The following is an 18,553-nucleotide window of genomic DNA, read 5'->3' on the forward strand; positions in this document are numbered from 1 at the left end:
TGATTTTTGTTTTATTTAATTGTTTGCGCATGTACGTGAAATTTGCATATTTTGTTATTTTAATTAATTTATTTATTTATAAAAGAGTTGGGAGTGACGTCTGCCAACGAACCATGAAGTGACGTTTGCCAACGGACCAGGGAGTAACGTCTGCCTGTGCCAAAAAGATAATAAATTATTAGAAGAATGACGTCTCCTTAGAACTCGCTAAATGAGAGTTACGTCTCCTATAACACGTTAGACATGAGTTACGTCTCTATTTGATGAATGCAAGAAGAAAATAGTTATTTAAATAAATAAGACTGTGCATATAAAATTGTTATTTTATTATGTCATTACATTGTGTTTTTTATTTCAAATAAATCGGTAATCATATTATTATTGAAAACATTGGACTCACTAGGTATTTTTGTATTATTGTTTCTCTCTGTATTATATATTAATACAGGTTATGAAGAGGAGGAGTATCAGGATTGTCCAGTCCCTTAGATGATCTTGTTGGCAGTATCTGAGGCTAGGATGCTTCCCATTTTTGTGGACTACTATGTTTAGTCCATTATTATAATATTCGGAGAACAATGTTTATATTTTTGTTGGTATGTATTAATGGTGCTATGATTATAATGTTTGTAAATTATCCATGTCATATGTGGCACAAATACTATTTTTAATGTGTAATTATTCAATTACACTCTTTTTATATATATTGAAGTATTTTTGTTAGAAGCTCTGATGTGTTATCATTAAAAATGTATATTTCATTGTCAATTTATAACTCTGATGATGTTGTAATGTCACGTAAAAATCAAAATTTTCACTTACGCATTTTTGCAAAAGGCGGAATGTTACAAAAAAAGAAAAAAGAAAAAGGGCAAATTATTGCATGTTAGAAATGTTTTATGGTGGGCGTGAAAAATGATTTCGCAAGCCTCACACCAAAAAAAGACCAACGCCAACCCCATGCGAGCTAGATTCACACAATAATGGTGCTCCCAGTCCAACCAAAAAACTGGAAGATGAAAAATCATGACGAAAGCCAACGAGATGGAGCTAAAAGTGCTGAATTTCAACATCAACAACATGATTCTGCGTGGTTAAATTTTAATTTTTTCACTAGTTTTATTGGAGTTTAACTGTAACGACTCATCATCCTAAAGCCAAACATAGAATCTGCATGCTGTTTTTGGATTCAAGATTAGCCAAACAAGCTCACAATTTCTTAAAATTAACGTGCCTTGATATATATATAAATGAATCCAACACTGTTTGTACATTCAATATGTGTTGGTTTGGAAATGTAGGGTTGCTGCAACTTCATTTTCTCCATTTTATTTTTTAATTAGAAGTCAAGAAGTTTTTAAACCATTGGACAGAGTTCTTAGGATATCTCTTGAGCTTGTCATTATAATCAACAAAATAGAGACCAAATCTTGAAGTGTATCCAGCTGCCCACTCCCAGTTATCCAATAAAGACCATACAAAATAGCCTCTCACATTGCACCCATCTTCCCTGCATCATCAAAGATCAAAGCAAATTAGCATATCGGATCATACCAACATGTGACAGGGAATATGTGCCTACATAACATAAATGTAAACAGACGGATTTACGCACTTGATTGCAGCCAGCAGGTTCATTAGATGGTCATTGTGATATTTGATCCTTTTCTCATCCTTTAGAGCATCTTTTATGGAGATATGTGCATTGTTTGCATCATCCATCCCTGTTCAACCATGAAACAGAAGATTTAGCATTAGATTTTCCTTCTGAAGCATCAATAAGGACAAAGTATATATGTTCAAGTTCAATCAGGCTTACCATTTTCAGTGATGATAAGCAGAGGGTTCCCATACTTTTGCTTTATGTAATTCATTAAGCTTCTTATCCCGTGAGGTACTATGTACAACCATATAGAATTTGCCTGCAATTCATCATGGATAAGAATATATAACCACGTACATTACATTATATTGTCTGCATTATATTTGCTTCTATTCCATTACCTTGTCTCCAATAGCTTTTCCATCTTTGAAAGCTGAAAGCAGGGGGACATAGAAGGAAAGCAGAATACAAAAAAAAAAAAAAACTAATGAGTTGAAATAAATCTCTAGTTTGGTAATTATAGGCACAATATTCTGAAGATCATAAAAATTAAGCAAGGGATCAATAAATAAAAGGATCATTATTAACTTACGAATGGTAATGGCGCCAGTGTCTGCAATGGAGTCGTTAAGTAGTACACCAATTACATCAGTTGAATTATTTCTTGCATAAAACGTAGTGTAGTAATTGATGCCAACAAAATCCAAAGAACCCTTGAGACGAGCGGCCTCAGATTTAGAAAATTCTGGAAGCCTGCTTCCTACTCTACTTCTCATCGACCTTGGATAATCCCCCAAGATCAAAGGCTCAATAAACCTGCAATTAGAGCATAACAATTCCACTAAGTTACTGGAATATGTAGTAAACAATCAGTTATATTGCCTGTCCAATAGCTGAAATTAAAGTTATCTTTTTTTCTCTTCCTTCAAACACTTATTGAACCAAAATATGCATAGGTGATCAAAGATTACCAGCCAAGCTGGAAATCTTGAGCTCTTTGAGCTGCTTCAATGTCTTCTGTGGAGTTTGTTGCTGGCTCAAACCAAATGACATTAAATGAAATCCCGACCGATCCATGCTGTTTTGACTGCAGAAAGACCAATAGCACTGTTGTTTAAATTTAGTCAATCATGAATTTGTTAAAGTATTGATTAAATGATTAAATTTATCTTTTCTACCCGCTTAAGCATTTGGAATATGCAGTGTTTTAAAATAGTATTAAAGCATAGGTTCTGACTTCAAATCTCGACTCTACAGTTTACCTAACTCTAATTTCAATTAAATATTTCACGTGAAAAAATCTCTTTTGGGGTACGTGGTGTTTTAGCATAATTCTGCCTTGAAATGCATATCGTTCATTCACAAACATATGCAAGCATGAATATGTTTATGAAGTCATGTTTAATGTACACCAAATACCAAGGACTTGCTTCACGGTTTCACCCAAACCCTAAGTTCATCGTACCTTGTACTTTGTTCTGTATATATCTGTCACAGTTGCATGAGAAAGAAGAACATTGTGAGCAACAATGTAAGGCTCAGTTTCAGAGTTTCCCGCCCTACAGAAGAGGTGAAGTAAGATGGAGCACCGTCCCGGAGCATGGAGACCCACGTCATACCCCTGGACAGCAAATGTATGCGGCTCATTGAATGTGATCCAGTTCTTCACCCTGTCACCAAATTTCTGAAAGCATGTGTCCGCATATGTTGCAAAGTCATTTCTGCAACCGATCAAGATTTTACATAAATTGTTTGAATTGCAAACATATTTTCTCATCACATTTACAAAAAAGGGAAGAGAAGTACAAAAGAAGATCATATATCTACATGATTCTGGGGTTTAACCATCCATTGTATTTGTCTTCCAGGACTTGAGGAAGGTCCCAATGGTAGAGGGTCACATATGGTTCAATTCCTGCACATACATAGCATTTGTTAAATCATCATTTATCTCATAAGTTTAAGTTAATGAGAATGGATGGTTTTCATCGTTTAATTTATATTCTAATAATATCCCTTAGTAAGTAAATAAAAGGCGAACGACGGAAACAAGCTTTATAGTGAAGTCTGCACGATATTGATTTACATATATATTGTAAGCATACCTTTGGCCAGTAAAGCATTGATGAGTTTATTGTAATGATCAACTCCTGCCTGATTGATTTCACCACTTCCGTCTGACAGGAAGGAACTCACAGTGAGAAAATTCGTCTTTAATTATCCTATTAAAATAAGGTTGCAAGATCTTGAACAGTTACATATTATATAACCAGTAAAACATGTAAGCTAATCCATCCTTAAACCATCCACATTCCAAAAAATGTTCTGATTTAAGCACTGCAACTGCTGACCGAAGGCTTTTATTTGCTTGATATTGTATTAGTACTAGATAGAGCATAAATGCTGGTTTTAAAGAAGGCTTACTAGGGAAAATCCGAGACCAAGCAATTGAAAATCTGTAGGCATCCATTCCCATGTCCTTCATAAGTTGTATATCTTCCTGTTTGCCAAAACAAATGATTTACAACATTAATTGACCTATTTAAAGAAACAAAAAATGGTTTGAGGAGATTTACGTTATAACGGTGGAAATGATCCACAGCAACGTCGGCATTACTGAAATCAATTACTTTGCCTGTAACAGATCGAGTGCAAGGTAAACAACATTTAGAGCAGTCATCCAAAGTTGTATAGTGATCATATAACAGTTTACTAAATAATATTACTATATGCCCCGTGTGTGTTTATAATTACTATATGCAACAATCATAATATAGTTACCAAAAGAATGTGAAAAAGTGTCCCAAACAGTCGGTCCCCTCCCATCCTCCTTCACTGCTCCTTCATACTGCAAAGAAGACAATTCTGTCAATTTTAAGCTACAATTACATTTCTTTTATTATTTATATTAACTAGCCTAGCTATAATCCGTGCTATGTGAGGATTTTTCACTATTACTTTATTTTATTTTGTGAAAATGTCTAAGAGAATAATATAAATAATAGGAAAAACTTCACTTATATATAACTCCTAATCTTTTATCACTTTTACAATTAAGTACTCAAATTTTAAAAAGTGTCAATTTAGGATATTCATCTTTCAATTTTTTTCAATTTCAACCCTCCGTTAGAATTTTTCGTTAAATCCTATCAAAATTCCTAAAATAACCCTGTTTTTTTTAAAAAAAAAAAAAATCATAAAAATTTGAAAGATTCAAAGATGGATTTTTTTACAAATTCCGTTAAATTCTGACCAACACATAAATCCTTGCAATTTTTTCTTTCTTTCTTTTCCTAAAAAAATATTAGGGATCTTTTGGAAATTTTGACATAATTTAATGGAAAATTCTAACGAATTGTTGATATTGAAAAAAAATGAAAGATGATTACCCTAAATTGACACTTTTTAAAGTTTGAGTATTTAATTGCAAAGAGATCAGGAGTTATAAGTGAAGTTTTCCTGAAAAAATAATAATGAAAATTTTTATATTAAGGAATTCAATAAATTTAAATAAATGTTGATTTATGCCATATTTGTGTGTGTGTGTGTGTGTGTATTAATGATTGTTTAAAAAAAAATTAAAAAAAAAAAACAAGAGTAATGATTCACTACCACCTTTTAATACAACTTTTCACCACCTTGCTTATGTGGCAAGGTGGTCCCCTACTACTTTTTAGGTTTTAAAAATAAAATAAGGTGGGGGACCATCTTGCCACATAAGCAAGGTGGTGAAAAGTTGTATTAAAAGGTGGTAGTGAATCATTACTCAAAAAACAAAACAAAAAAGTTGCCACATAAGCAAAGGTGGTAAGGAGTTGTATATTGGGTGGCAATGTATTATGAGTAATGATTCACTACCACCTAAATATACAATTTTTCACCACCTTGTCTATGTGGCAAGGTGGTCCCCCACTTTAATTTATTTTTAAAAAATAAAAAAACTCAAAAAGTAGTGGAGGACCACCTTGCCACATAGGCAAGGTGGTGAAAAGTTGTATATTTAGGTGGCATTGAATCATTATTCAATAATATATATATATATATATATATATATATATATAGAGAGAGAGAGAGAGAGAGAGAGAGAGAGAGAGAAATGCTAGATATTATAATTCTATCCAACGAGGCTGATGTGGCACTCCTAACAACCCATTAATTAATTATTGATAAATAAAATTAAAAAAAAAAATCCCATAGTTGACTTAAAGTGCCCATCAATATTATTGGACAATTGTAAGATAAAATATAGTATCTAGCATATATTACTAATATGTGTGTGTGAGAAATTTTAGAAACTATATTTTTATTTTACAATATTAACCCGGGACGAAATTGAAAATTCAAATTTAAGGGGGTTGAACTGTATAAAAGAAAAATTCAAGAGCCAAAATATGAAAAATTAAGACCTAAATTATTTTTTTCTAACAAATTTAAAGATTAAAAATATTTTTTTAATAATATTTTTAGAGCTGGGGCTGAAGGGGGCCATGACCCCCATCACCAACTCCCCTTAATTAGTTTTGTCACTAATGTTAACGAGTTAGTCTTAATCAATCATATTACAAAAAAATTTCAAAAATTAGTTGAGAACAAATCCGTATTGTAGGATAACAAATTCATTGGGATAACTATTCCAAATAATAGACTCTTACCAAACAAAGTAATGACTAATCTATAGGAAGATCATTCTATTCAAGAATTCTATTTCGTGAACCAAACGAATGTTAGCTTCATTTGGTACACAGAATGGAATTATTACACTTCTCATATATATTGGTACTAAGACCTCGTTTGGTACGCAGAATGAATATTCATTTTAAAAAATGAATAGTTATTACTGGAAATAAAGAACGGTGGAATAGAATAGTTATTCATATTCTTTAGTTTGATGACATCACATATACTATTGTGGGCACCACTTGAGTTGTTGGTTTTAAAAATTACCTTTTTATCAAAATTTAATAATGATTAATTCACAAGCCCAAATATAATTTTAAAAACTACGTTATTATTGGATGAAGACAATGGAGATTTTTAGAAATAGAGTAACTTAAAAATATTTATGCCTATTTTTTGGATTTTAAATTTTATTTTTATAAAATTTCCCCGAGAAATTGTCCAAGAAAGTTATTCACTCGCGAAATCCAAGGTTGAAAGATGGAGAAGAATTGAAAAAAACAGGTGTTCTTAACGGTATATTTCCCCCTGTCATCCCTGTTTTTTGGTACTTCGAGAAATTGTGGCTTTTGCCCACCGGTTCTAATCATAACCGAACAACACTCTACTTGACGAAAATGCCCTCAGAGAGAGAAACCCAGAAAATAAATCCAAGAAAAATAATTATGTTAAAAAAAAAAAAAAAAAAAAAAAAAAAAAAAAAAAACAGAAAAACGTTTCCCCAAGCCCATTCTCATCTCCACAGTTCGTATTACTTTTTTCTCTAAGCGTCCCTCCCCAGTTCGTACGTATCAGTTTCTGAAGTGGAAAAACACCAATGTTCTAAGAGCCCTTGAATCGAAGATTGAGAAAAGCAAATTAAAATGAATTCTTTTTCTTAAACTTTGAACATTAACTATCGATATATTCTTTATCTAGTCAAGGTTGCACCTGTCATGTATGAAAAATACGCAGAAGAAAAGCACCAAACTATCACATGTAAACCAGACATTTCGAAGTCCAACAAGACATAAAAAGGTGTGATTTTTTTTTTTTTTTTTCCAGTGAAGGAAAAAAAAAAAAATAAATAAAACAAAGGAGTGGGACAGGACCAACCTGGAAAGCAGAAGAGGCGGTGCCAAAAACAAAACCCTTTGGAAAGCTTGCTCTGCTAATATCTGACAAACACGTCTGGATCCTACAAACCACCACCACCACCAGTATTACCAAAGCAATGCCTCTTCTCACTCTCACCATTGTAGCTGCTCAATGGATTTCTGATGGCGGAGAGACAGAGAGAGGTTATATATATATATTTATATATATTCGGTCCTGCAGGCACCGGACTAGGACTGGTTTGGATTTAGAGGAAGAAAATAATTCAACTGTGAGAGATATATATAAAGAAAGAAAAGAAATATTTCAACCTGTACACGGACTGATACTGGTTTGGATTTATTTATAGAAAGATAGGAATGGTGAGAGAGATTGGAAGAGAGTAGAGTAGTGAGACAATGTGAAATGGGTCGTTGGGTAATCATGATGGTTTGTGTGCACATAATCCTAATCATAATGTACGCCGCTACAAAAGATGGTGGCTTTTTGGGTTCGGGTTCGCCTGACGGCTGTGTGAATGCAAAGTCCCCATTTCACACGCTTTCTTACGATAATAAGCATCCACCGTCCACGGGGTTGCTTTGCTTTCATATATGTATAGGAGTGTGCTTTATTTTTGTTGCTTTTTCTTGTTATGGAGTTTGAGATGACATTGTTTTTTTTTTTTTTTGGATAATACGTATGTGATTCGCCGGCCACAGTAGCTCTTCGGGAACTTGTGCTCACAGGAATTGGATTTGTCATCCCACTCGACAATCTGGAGCGTGATATCTGTGTGGCTAGCAGTGGACATGCTCTCTGTCATGGGCCCGTCGCAATTTGTGTGAGCGTTAGTTCCCTTTGCACCAGCGCGCGTGAAAACTTGCACCCTGAAAAGAAAGTAAGAGTATCAATTCAGTGGAGGAGCTGGATTCTAATGGCCAGCTAGCTGGCCCACACTTTTCATATATATATATATATATATATATATATATAGTGCAGTTTGATATGCATGGCATGGACCATGGTGGCATGCATGCATATGCGAAGCAATTACGAAAGGAAAATGATCGTTACACTTTACCTGTACAATTTGTGCACTTATACCAGATACAATAAAGTGGGACTTACACACTGAGTTTCACTTTCTTGTGTCTGATGTGAGTGCAAAAATTATGCAGCATGAATGTAACAATCACTTCTCATTACAAAATAACGAAAAACAGATCGAGCATCATTATTTGTCAAAATGGTGAAAGATCATTCGTCATGAATGATCCTTAATTAGTTAGTAACGAACATATATACCTAGCGTCTACGTACGTGTTGTGTCTCAAAGGGGTTCAGTTACGTATATACGTTCTTTTTTATGGCGATAGTAACGATATATAGTATGAGTATGAGACACTTCATGTTTTTCTTGAGCCAAAGTACCAAAAGGAAAAGACGCCGTAAATCTATCCATTTTAAATTCTAAACATAATTTCAAATAAAATTGATAGGAACCGTATATCCTAGGTTTGAGGAGTGTGACGTGGTACAAATATACGTACTAACCACTTCATTGACACAAATAGCTTCTTTAAAAACATGATTGACTAGGAAGCGACATCCCGTGTCATTGGCAATGTGGCTGTCGTGCACTTAATTCCTTAATCTTAATTATTTCCACACACCGCCGCCCTCTGGCCCCTCCCCAATGATCATCAACTTAATTTTTTGATTAAGTTGTGAATAGAAGGGTTAGCAAAACGGTAAATTTTTCTAATATTTTAAAAGGACACATTATTTCAAAGGAGGCCGATATCTTTTATTAAGGGTGTACGTGAATGAAAATATTAATAGTTCACATTCTCTATCCGCATATATAAATACGGATATATAACAATTTTAAGATATACAGATGGGTTATTAACCGTTTCTACATACACTTTATATATAATATATATTTTTTATATAAATTATATTTAATAAATTCACCAAACTAACATCGTTTTGGTGTTTAATACAAAAATGATGTCGCTTTAGATTAAGTATAACGTATGTTCTTTGGTTGGTGTTTAAGAATAGATTTACAACTGGAGATCAAATGCTTGCATGGAAGTATAAGGGCGACACTGCTTGTGTATTTTGCCGGAATGGTATAGAGAGTAGAAATCACTTATTTTTTGATTGTGGGTTTTGTTCTCGCTTATGGCAAACTTGTATGGAACGGTGTAATATACCGAATCCTCCTAATGATTGGGAGGATATTCTTGAAGAAGGGTGTCGAAGCTGGAGGACGAAGGCCATGAGAGGGGTTCTTTGTCAGTTGGTGCTGAGTGCCACTGTTTTTGAAATTTAGAAGGCTCGTAATGCTATTCAGCATGGATGACAGATCAAAACTGAAGAACAGATATTGAAATCTATCATCTGGGAAGTCCGGTATAGAGTTTCGGGGAAGATAAATTTGAACTGGAACATTGATGTTAATGTTTTGGTTTAATCAGGTTGTTAGTTGGTAGATGAGTTTACAAAAGTTTCCTCTGTTTTGTTTGTGGATTAATTGTTTTGTCGGTGTTTGTACAGTACTATTCTTTTTGTTAATATCAATTTATACTTATTCATAAAAATAAAAAAAAAAAAAAGAAAAAGAAAGAATAACTTATGTTTACATTGGTTTGGTTGGGTATGATGCTTTATCTTGGAACAATTTAGCAAAAAGACAACAGTAATGTGAGATCAATATATTTTCAAAAGATTAGGGCTTAAAAAAAAAAAAGAGCCAAAAATAATAAAAATCGGCACATTATTTTCAAAATTGTTTAAAATAAGTCATAATAAGACCCAAAAAATGCCTAAAAGATTAAAATAAGCCAAATATGCGGATATCGGATAATAATTGTAATGACCGTGGGGATGCGTATAGTAAAAAACACGACGCAGATGAGGATATGTAAAAGTATTATCTGTATTTTGCGGATATTGTTACAGATATTGCGAATAACTTCATTCTCGTCTGCATGTACACTCATTTCTTTTATGATAAAAGTAATTTGTCATTTTTAGACACGTTAGTTTATCAAGGCGCATGCGACTATTAAGAATTCTCTCTTTGATTTAGCATAAGAATTTATATATATATATATATATATATATATATATATATATATATATATATATATATACTCAGACGAGTACCAATCAATTTATTAAGATAATATTATAAAAAAATTGTAAGTTAATTAATTTTTGTAACAATGGGTATCAAGTTTAGCAATGATTAAGTATTGTCCACGTCAAGTGGTAGGGGTGATATTTCAGTGCACGTTGCTTTGATTAGATAGATATATGTCGTGAAAATGAATATTGGGGTAGCTAAGAATCTTTAGATAGGAAAAATCCTTTGTCTTATAATTACTTTATCGAGCAAAGGTAGTCTAAACTTTGAAGCAAATGAAACATATATACCACGTGGCCATCGTTGGTAACTTGGTGAGGTGCTAGAAATTAATTTAATTAGATTCATTGTCTCTTTCTGCTATTTTGTTCTTATGTACACTTGTGATTGAAAACACAAAATCAGAAGAAGAAGAAAAAATCAAAACAAAATTATAATTAAAAAACAAAAACACAACAAAACAAAACCCCAACTGTACAAGACGGATATTCATAAGTTCAGTGGGGGTAGTCAAGATTCTTCTATGGGATATATATCTTAAGATTGGTCTCTTCAACTTTCAACAATATAATTCATTCTATCTCCGCTGATATTTCGTGGTCATCTCAAAAAGTCAATAGAAATATAAATTTTTGTGTTCATTATGTAATATGATACATTGGACCGCAGCCAGATTCAAAACTGGCAGCATTCCCATCAACTCTCGTGTTCTCTCAATTCCAATAATTAGCTAGCAGAAATGATCCTCCCTCATTTCGAGCTTTACAGTAACTATAATATTGTATTTTGTTTACGTTAAGCCAATAGTTTGTACTTTGTAGTTCATTTTCTAGTATCTATTAAAAAAACAGAAAATCAAAACAAAACTTCTATTGGGAGATCAAATTAGTGAATATATATATATATATATATATATATTTATATATCTTATGCAATTGATATAATTTATTCTTGCTATAAGTTAACAGAAGTATATGTACAAGCTAAGTGAAAAAATACAAATTAAACTTACTTAGATGCATGTCATAATTTTTTATTTGACAAACAACTTAACAAGTAATTACCGATTCTCTATTTTTTTTTTTGTTATAAAAACAAAAATAAAACCGAACAAATAACCAGAAAAAGAAAAGGAAAAATAAGAAAACCATTGCACCACAATCAACATAATGTGCTTATGAAAAAAAAAAAATCATCATAATGCTCCCAGAAAAAAAAAAAAAAAAAAAAAAAAAAAAAAACCAACAACAACAACATGAATGAGACTTGGCACCGAGTCAACGTACGTAACAATTTAAGTTGTCTTGTGTTGTTTGTCAATGTGGGTGTACGTGGCTTGTGCAGTTGAAGTACAAATTAAAATATATACAATGAGATTAGTTAAGAGAAGAAGCTAAGAAGAAGAGAAAGATGAGGAAGATGAAGAAAAAGATTAGAACTAGAAGAGAAAGATGATTTTATCGAATATCAAATCTTCTACAGACTTTACTCTTATGTAATATGTATATTTTAGTTTTTTTACACTTTTTTCTTGTAGAAAAGAGAGAGAGAGAGAAAATGAAAAAAAGGGGGCACAAAGAAAATGAAAACCGAAAGAAAAAAAAGAAAAGAAAAGAGCCGAATTAATGAAAAGAAAATGAAGCTACGAAGAACAGTAGTAGTCGAAAAAATAGTGATAAAGAGTGTCATATCATGTTTTGAGATGGCCATTCTATATATATAATTTATTTTTTCAAGGGGTCGGGCTATCATATGTTTTTTAAATGAAAATTTCGGTGGTTAGCCTATGAGCTATTAAGCTTGGGTTTGATTAGCTTAAAGGTCCATACAATATTTATTGAACTAACATTACTAATATCAAATATATGCTAACAGGAAAGTACCATTACTCAACAAATCTTCTATTCAATGAAGAATCCTTGACATTCTTGAACAAGCTATACACCCTCCTGAGATTGAGAACAATGGGTTTGATTAACAAAACTTTTTAGATTATATGCTTTTTATATTTTTGGTTGTGATGTGATATAAAGATAAAAATAGTTTTGAGTATTTTGTGAGTATATCATATTTTAAATTGTCTATATATTAATAATTTTTTTTTGTCCTTCTAAAAAAAAAATCCTAAAAAGCATCGCCAAACGGGCACGGGCTGAAGTGCTATGATGGGTGTCCTTCCTCATGTGAAGTTAGATTTGGTTCACTGTACAAATCCTTAAGCACATTTTATAGAATAATTCTAAAAGTTATTCATGTGTTCTTAAAAAAATGACGTGACTTTTAAAATTATTATTTGAATAAAATTCAATAGTAATCAATCACAAGCTCAATAATAATTTTAAAAGCTATATCATTTAAAAAAATAAACACAAAAATAACAAAAGAGTAACTCATAGTATTATTCCATTTTATATGATGCCTTCGTTTTCGAAGAGGAAATAAATTGAGGGAAAAAAGAAATAGAAAAGAAAACAACGACCATGCGTAAAATGAGTAATCAATGGACGGGCCGGGCCGGGCCGTCTGCGATAATTGGGCTTCTCAATGGCTGAGCCTGGGCTGACATTTTGAGGCCCAACCATTGAAAGCATCCGTTCCCATTTTTTCTTTCTACTTTTCTTCGGTACTTGAGTATAAATATAAACAAAGGCTTCACACAGATGGAGCAATGCGATAGAAAATGGAGGACGACGAAGAACAAGAAGAGGCGCCTCTCGCAGTTCAAATTGAAGAAATATTGGAACCCTACCCCCACGAACAATTCAATTCAAGGCGACCGGAAAACGACGACGTTTGCGTCGGGGTCACCGTCATCACAGGCTATCTCGGAGCCGGAAAATCCACTGTAAAGCTCTCAAGCTGCTTAGATTTTTGCATTTCTAAAAACTTTTGGAACTCGGTGATTTATTTAATGTAGCTGCGATGAATGATTTTGCACTCAGCTGGTGAATCACATACTGAATTCGCAACACGGGAAAAGGATAGCGGTGATCTTGAACGAGTTCGGTGAGGAAATTGGAGTAGAAAGAGCGATGATCAACGAAGGAGATGGCGGCGCGCTTGTTGAAGAATGGGTTGAGCTAGCAAATGGTTGTATCTGTTGCACTGTCAAGCACAGTTTAGTTCAAGCGCTTGAGCAACTTGTACAGAGGAAGGAAAAGTACGCTTTTACTCATTAGCTCGATTATACGATGTGTGATTTCTTCTTTTGTTTTAATTCGTGTATTTTAAGCGTAGACTTGATCACATTTTACTGGAGACCACGGGGTTGGCGAACCCGGCTCCACTTGCATCTGTTCTTTGGTTGGACGATCAGCTGGAATCAGCGGTCAGGCTCGATTCGATTATCACCGTAAGTTTTATTCTATGATTTATCTATTCATTTTATGATTTTACTGTATAATTAGACATTTGGTATCGTTGTTTTGTCGAATTTGTGTACTTATTCTTGCTAATAGATCATTTGTATCATTATGTAATAGAATTTGATGTTACAAAATTAGATGTGAGATGGAGAACGAGATAAGATAAAGCTTATGAGTTTGTGTACCATAATATGTATCCTATTTATATATCAGGGCTTCCTCTTCCGCTAAGTTTTGGCATTTGAAAGCTGGATTGTATTGTTTATTGCTATGTATTTGAGTACCTTTTGATTTATCACTGATTGATGCCTTTTTTTTTACACTTGTTTATTTATCACAAATTTGAATTTCTTTCTCGAGTTTTTGTAATCTTGTTCAGTTACTAGCTACCTTTCTTACTTGTCAATATCTTACTTTGAATAATATGCTGTTTTTAATAGGTTGTTGATGCGAAAAACCTTCGTTTTCAGCTCAATGAGCGTCAAGCGTCATCTTCATTTCCTGAAGCCTTTCTTCAAATAGCATTTGCGGTAATGATCTTGTTATTACACTGTCATGGCTAATTTTGGCTACAAAATGACTTTTTCTTTTTGGTTTTGAAAAAACCAACACTTGCAGCTGTGATTTATCTTATATTATTAATATAACCAATGCGTGGTCTTTTGCTTCTCTTTCTTTGTTTTCTTTTCATTTGCAATTTTAGGTTGATTTGATGGATATAGTCTAGTATTGAGCACTTAAGAGACTTTTAAGTTTTTTTTTTTTTTTTTTTTTTTTTTTTTTTGTAGGATGTTATAATTCTCAACAAGGTTGATTTGGTTTCTCCAGAGGGTTGTGAAGGTGTTCTGGAGGAACTGGAGAAGGAGATTCATAACATTAACTCCCTTGTCAGCATCATCCGTTCTGTTCGGTGTCAAGTTGACTTGCCTAAGTTATTGAACTGTCGGGCCTATGATGCTACAGTTAGTTATATGTATCTTTGTTTTTCATCTGCTAGTTTATCTTCTTAGTTCATACTGACTTTATTGAACTAACATTACTGGTTTTTTTCCCCCTTTTCAGCATGCCACTCATTTAGAAGCATTGTTGGAAGAAAGCCGTTCTCTATCTACCAGGGATCTTCATGATAGTGGTGTGAGGACCTTATGCATTAGTGAGCCACGACAGGTTGATCTTGACAAGGTAGTTTTCTGAAACATCTGTCATATCAATCATGTTGCGGAAAATTGATGTGGTGTTTATTGTTGAAGTTGTTGGCACTTTATTTAACCTTTGGACAACTGTTTACATGACCCGATAGGAGCTACATGGAAAGATCAAGATATGGTCCAAGTTCAAGTTCTTGATTTCTTCCTTGGGGACAAGGAAGATGTTAGGGGAGAGGGATGATACGTTCAGAATTTTAGGACTTACGTGGCAATACCGAATCCCCAAGACAGCAGTGAATAAGGAGTAGAATCTCCATATATTATTTCCCTAAGTGTTTTAGCTAATAAGGAATGTATTTTCCATTAGTTTATTTCCTTCTTAGTTTATTTTCCTGCATTATGTTATGACGGCTAGACCTAATGGTTATGTCTTATGACCTAGCCGTCTTCTTTATAAGTGTAGCCCTAATCAATAAAATAGCATGCTGAATATTATGAAAACCTAAAACCTTTGTTTGTATCTTGGAGGTCACGACTCCCTCGAAGTAGCCATTGGAGATCACGGCTCTCTCGAAGTAGCCCATATCCCTTTTCTTTGTTCTTTTTATTATTTGATTGGATCAAGTGGTATCAGAGCAAAGGTTGATTGCTTTCTATAACAATCTCCGATCCACATCATCACCATGCCTTTCTGGAATGAAGAGGAACGAGCGAGGCTAGACAAGATGCGGTCAGAATTCCTTGCGTACAAAGAAGAAGCGAGCAAACAGATGGAAGAGATCAGGAAAAGAATGGAAAGATTTTCTCTACAACGCACCTCTTCAGCAAGCCAAGCCTCAAACATAACACTTACCTCACCAGCTGCCACCGTCACAAAAAAGAGGAAGAAAAGAGCGGTCGAAGCAACAAAAATCCATCCACACCAGTGTCCCACTAAACCACCGTTGACCAACTGCAAATCAGCCCACCCCGGCTGTAAATGTAGAAGGCACTGGACCTAACCTTCCAAACGTGTTGTCATCAACTCACGCTGCGCCTCCATGCCTCTAGGAGTCACTCGTGTTCACTGTGGTGCGAGAGAGGTAAAGAAGAGAGCTTTTGTTTTTGCTTGGTTCAGGAAGAGAAAGGAAAACAACAAGAAGATGCTGGAGCAAAATGTGAAAAAGAAAGAAGAGTTGGAGCCAAGGGTGGAAGGACAGGGAGGGAATTGTGCAAAGCTGGAACTCTTCCTTGGGGACAAGGAAGTTGTTAGTGGGGAGGGATGATACGGATAGCAAGCTAGGGCTGACGTGGCACTGCAGCAGCACACCCTAACCCTAGCCTCATTTGACCCTAGCCGCCTCTAGCATAATAAGAAGCCTCTAGCCAAATAAGGAGTAGAATACTTCTCCATATTTTCTTTCCCTAAGTGTCTTAGCTAAATAAGGAATGTATTTTTTATACTTAGTTTATTTTCCTGTATTGTGTTATGACGGCTATACTTAATGATTAAGTCTTATGACCTAGCCGTCATCTATTTAAGTGTAATCCTACTCAAGGAATAAGCATGCTGAGTTATAATCAAACATAGATCTTATTGGTTGTTTTGGAGATCAAGGCTCTCTCGAAGTAGCCCATATCTTTTTCTTTGTTTCTTTTTACTATTTGAGTGCATCATCCTAAGTCCCTTTGGACCTAGGAAATGGTGCAACACTCATTATAAATATATATTTTTTTTAAGTAATTTTTTAGACCAATGAGAGGGGGAAAGAGAGATTAGAACTAGTGACCTCTACTTTATGAGGTGTGGTCCCCAGCCGATTGAGTTACCCTTTGGGGTCCTACACTCATAAATATGAGCCACTATCTCCAGTATTCCTTTTAAGTGCCAATACTTGCAATTTTAGGATTTGCAAAACATATCACAAACAATAGTTAATCTTTTTGTCTTGGTCTCTGTCATAAATATTTTTGATAAACTTGTATTTAGCCACTTGACCACATTAGTGAAAACTTAGATAAACTCAGAGAATCACATCCATGTCAGATTATACAACTTTGTTACGATATTTTTTGACTGAGGATGCCTGCCTCCAGTATTTATTTTATATCATATTGAATCAGCCCTCCGTCGTCTTAGTAGCTATTTGCATATGACATCATGCCTGATCATCAATTGTTTGTAGGTTCGTTTATGGATTGAGGAGATTCTTTGGGATAAGAAATATGGTATGGAAGTGTATCGCTGCAAAGGAGTTCTAAGCATTCAAAATTCTGATCAACTACATACTTTGCAGGTATTGTTTGACATCAAATGCCTTCAAGCGTGTTCTTTAAATTGGAAGTTATATTTGTGCTGCATAAGACCTACACCATCACTGGTGATCTAGCTCTAAGTCAAACTTCTGTTTTCTCTTACATAATTGCCAGTCTTGCGATGATTATTCTAATGGTGGAATTTCTTGGTTGCCTTTTGAGTGACTTCTAGAAAACATTTTCAATTGATGTAGTACTTTTAATATTGATCAAAACTACTCAATTATGAATGGTTATTTTAGCCTTCAAGGCATTGCCACCCTTGATATAATGATATTGACTTTTTTTGCCATCATATTCTTTACATCTCCAAGTCTGTCAGTTCTTCTGCTTTCTTATAAGTTTTGAAATTACTGATGCAGTTATTTTGTTTTTGGAGAATTTAATTTTTGTTGGATGTTGTCATTAAAAAACCTTATGTTCCTGGCAGGCCGTGAGGGAGATATATGAGATTATTCCATCTCGCAAATGGAAAGGTGGGGAAAGTCAGATGAACAAGATAGTTTTTATAGGTATGCTCTAGGCCATGTTATTTTCAAGTCAAGTTCTGAAAAGTAATCTAATCTCCTATTTTAGTCTTTTTATCTATTTGTTTTGTATTGCAGGTCATAACCTGAATGAGGACGTTCTTACTGATTCCTTCAGCAATTGCACAACTCAGTGATAATAATACTAGTAAACTGACAAAAATTAGAAAGTTAAGCTGTAAATCATGATTTGGGTAGAATAGGAATCCAGAAGCTTCGCCGATTCTATACATTTGTCTTGATTCCTTGAAGTCCTAAATCAACAAATATCAACTTGGCAACACAAGAAATAAATGAATCAACCTTTCTAATGTATCCTATTTTCTCTCTCTTGCTAAGTTTTGATTACAGATTACATGAGAATATAATGACGGTAATTTTTCCCTTTTTTTGGAGAATTCAGTTGGTGATTAGTAGTCAGTTTGGGACTTGTCATTGGGTTCTTTAGTTTCTTCACTTGTTCTGCTTGTTTTACTGATGTTGCATGAGGTTGATTGATAATACAGCTTAAGCAGAAGGGAAAACAAGACCGCATTCGTTTCTTCTTCTCTCTTAAATTTTTTCCTATTTGTGGAGCAATATTAATGAACAACGGGTACATACTGCAACAAAACTGAAAAGAATAGCTAGTCTAATTTTGGCCATTATTGTATGTAATATGCAGCGGGAGTTTGTCCTTTCAACTTTAGTACTATGATAACATT

The 18,553-nt window shown here is 33.9% G+C and overlaps 2 protein-coding genes across 4 annotated transcripts; one reads left to right on the forward strand and one right to left on the reverse strand.

Moving 5' to 3' along the window:
* Nucleotides 1–1,152: 1,152 nt before the first annotated feature.
* Nucleotides 1,153–7,990, reverse strand: LOC133869340 (beta-glucosidase 40-like). Of its 2 annotated transcripts, XM_062306316.1 has the most exons (13): nucleotides 7,376–7,990; nucleotides 4,385–4,451; nucleotides 4,180–4,238; nucleotides 4,028–4,103; nucleotides 3,709–3,780; nucleotides 3,431–3,518; nucleotides 3,069–3,324; nucleotides 2,575–2,690; nucleotides 2,196–2,419; nucleotides 2,005–2,036; nucleotides 1,820–1,922; nucleotides 1,616–1,724; nucleotides 1,153–1,510 (listed from the first exon to the last, which is right to left on the reverse strand). In XM_062306316.1, exons 1-13 carry the CDS (start codon nucleotides 7,514–7,516, stop codon nucleotides 1,336–1,338), a joined length of 1,518 nt encoding a protein of 505 aa, XP_062162300.1. In that variant the 5' UTR covers nucleotides 7,517–7,990; the 3' UTR covers nucleotides 1,153–1,335. The 2 variants fall into 2 exon arrangements, with proteins under 2 accessions (XP_062162300.1, XP_062162307.1); XM_062306323.1 differs by lacking the exon at nucleotides 4,180–4,238 and having other exon boundaries at nucleotides 7,376–7,515.
* A 5,193-nt stretch (nucleotides 7,991–13,183) lies between these two features.
* On the forward strand, nucleotides 13,184–18,164 carry LOC133869352 (uncharacterized). 2 transcript variants are annotated; one of them, XM_062306330.1, is made up of 9 exons: nucleotides 13,184–13,359; nucleotides 13,457–13,674; nucleotides 13,752–13,866; nucleotides 14,320–14,409; nucleotides 14,668–14,841; nucleotides 14,942–15,061; nucleotides 17,193–17,303; nucleotides 17,753–17,834; nucleotides 17,928–18,164. In XM_062306330.1, the coding sequence occupies exons 1-9, from the start codon at nucleotides 13,195–13,197 to the stop codon at nucleotides 17,984–17,986; spliced, it is 1,134 nt and encodes a 377-aa protein (XP_062162314.1). In that variant the 5' UTR covers nucleotides 13,184–13,194; the 3' UTR covers nucleotides 17,987–18,164. The 2 variants fall into 2 exon arrangements, with proteins under 2 accessions (XP_062162314.1, XP_062162320.1); XM_062306336.1 differs by lacking the exons at nucleotides 17,193–17,303; nucleotides 17,753–17,834; nucleotides 17,928–18,164 and adding an exon at nucleotides 15,180–15,559.
* Nucleotides 18,165–18,553: the final 389 nt, after the last annotated feature.

The sequence above is a fragment of the Alnus glutinosa genome, chromosome 1 (assembly GCF_958979055.1).
Source record: "Alnus glutinosa chromosome 1, dhAlnGlut1.1, whole genome shotgun sequence".
NCBI lineage: Eukaryota > Viridiplantae > Streptophyta > Magnoliopsida > Fagales > Betulaceae > Alnus > Alnus glutinosa.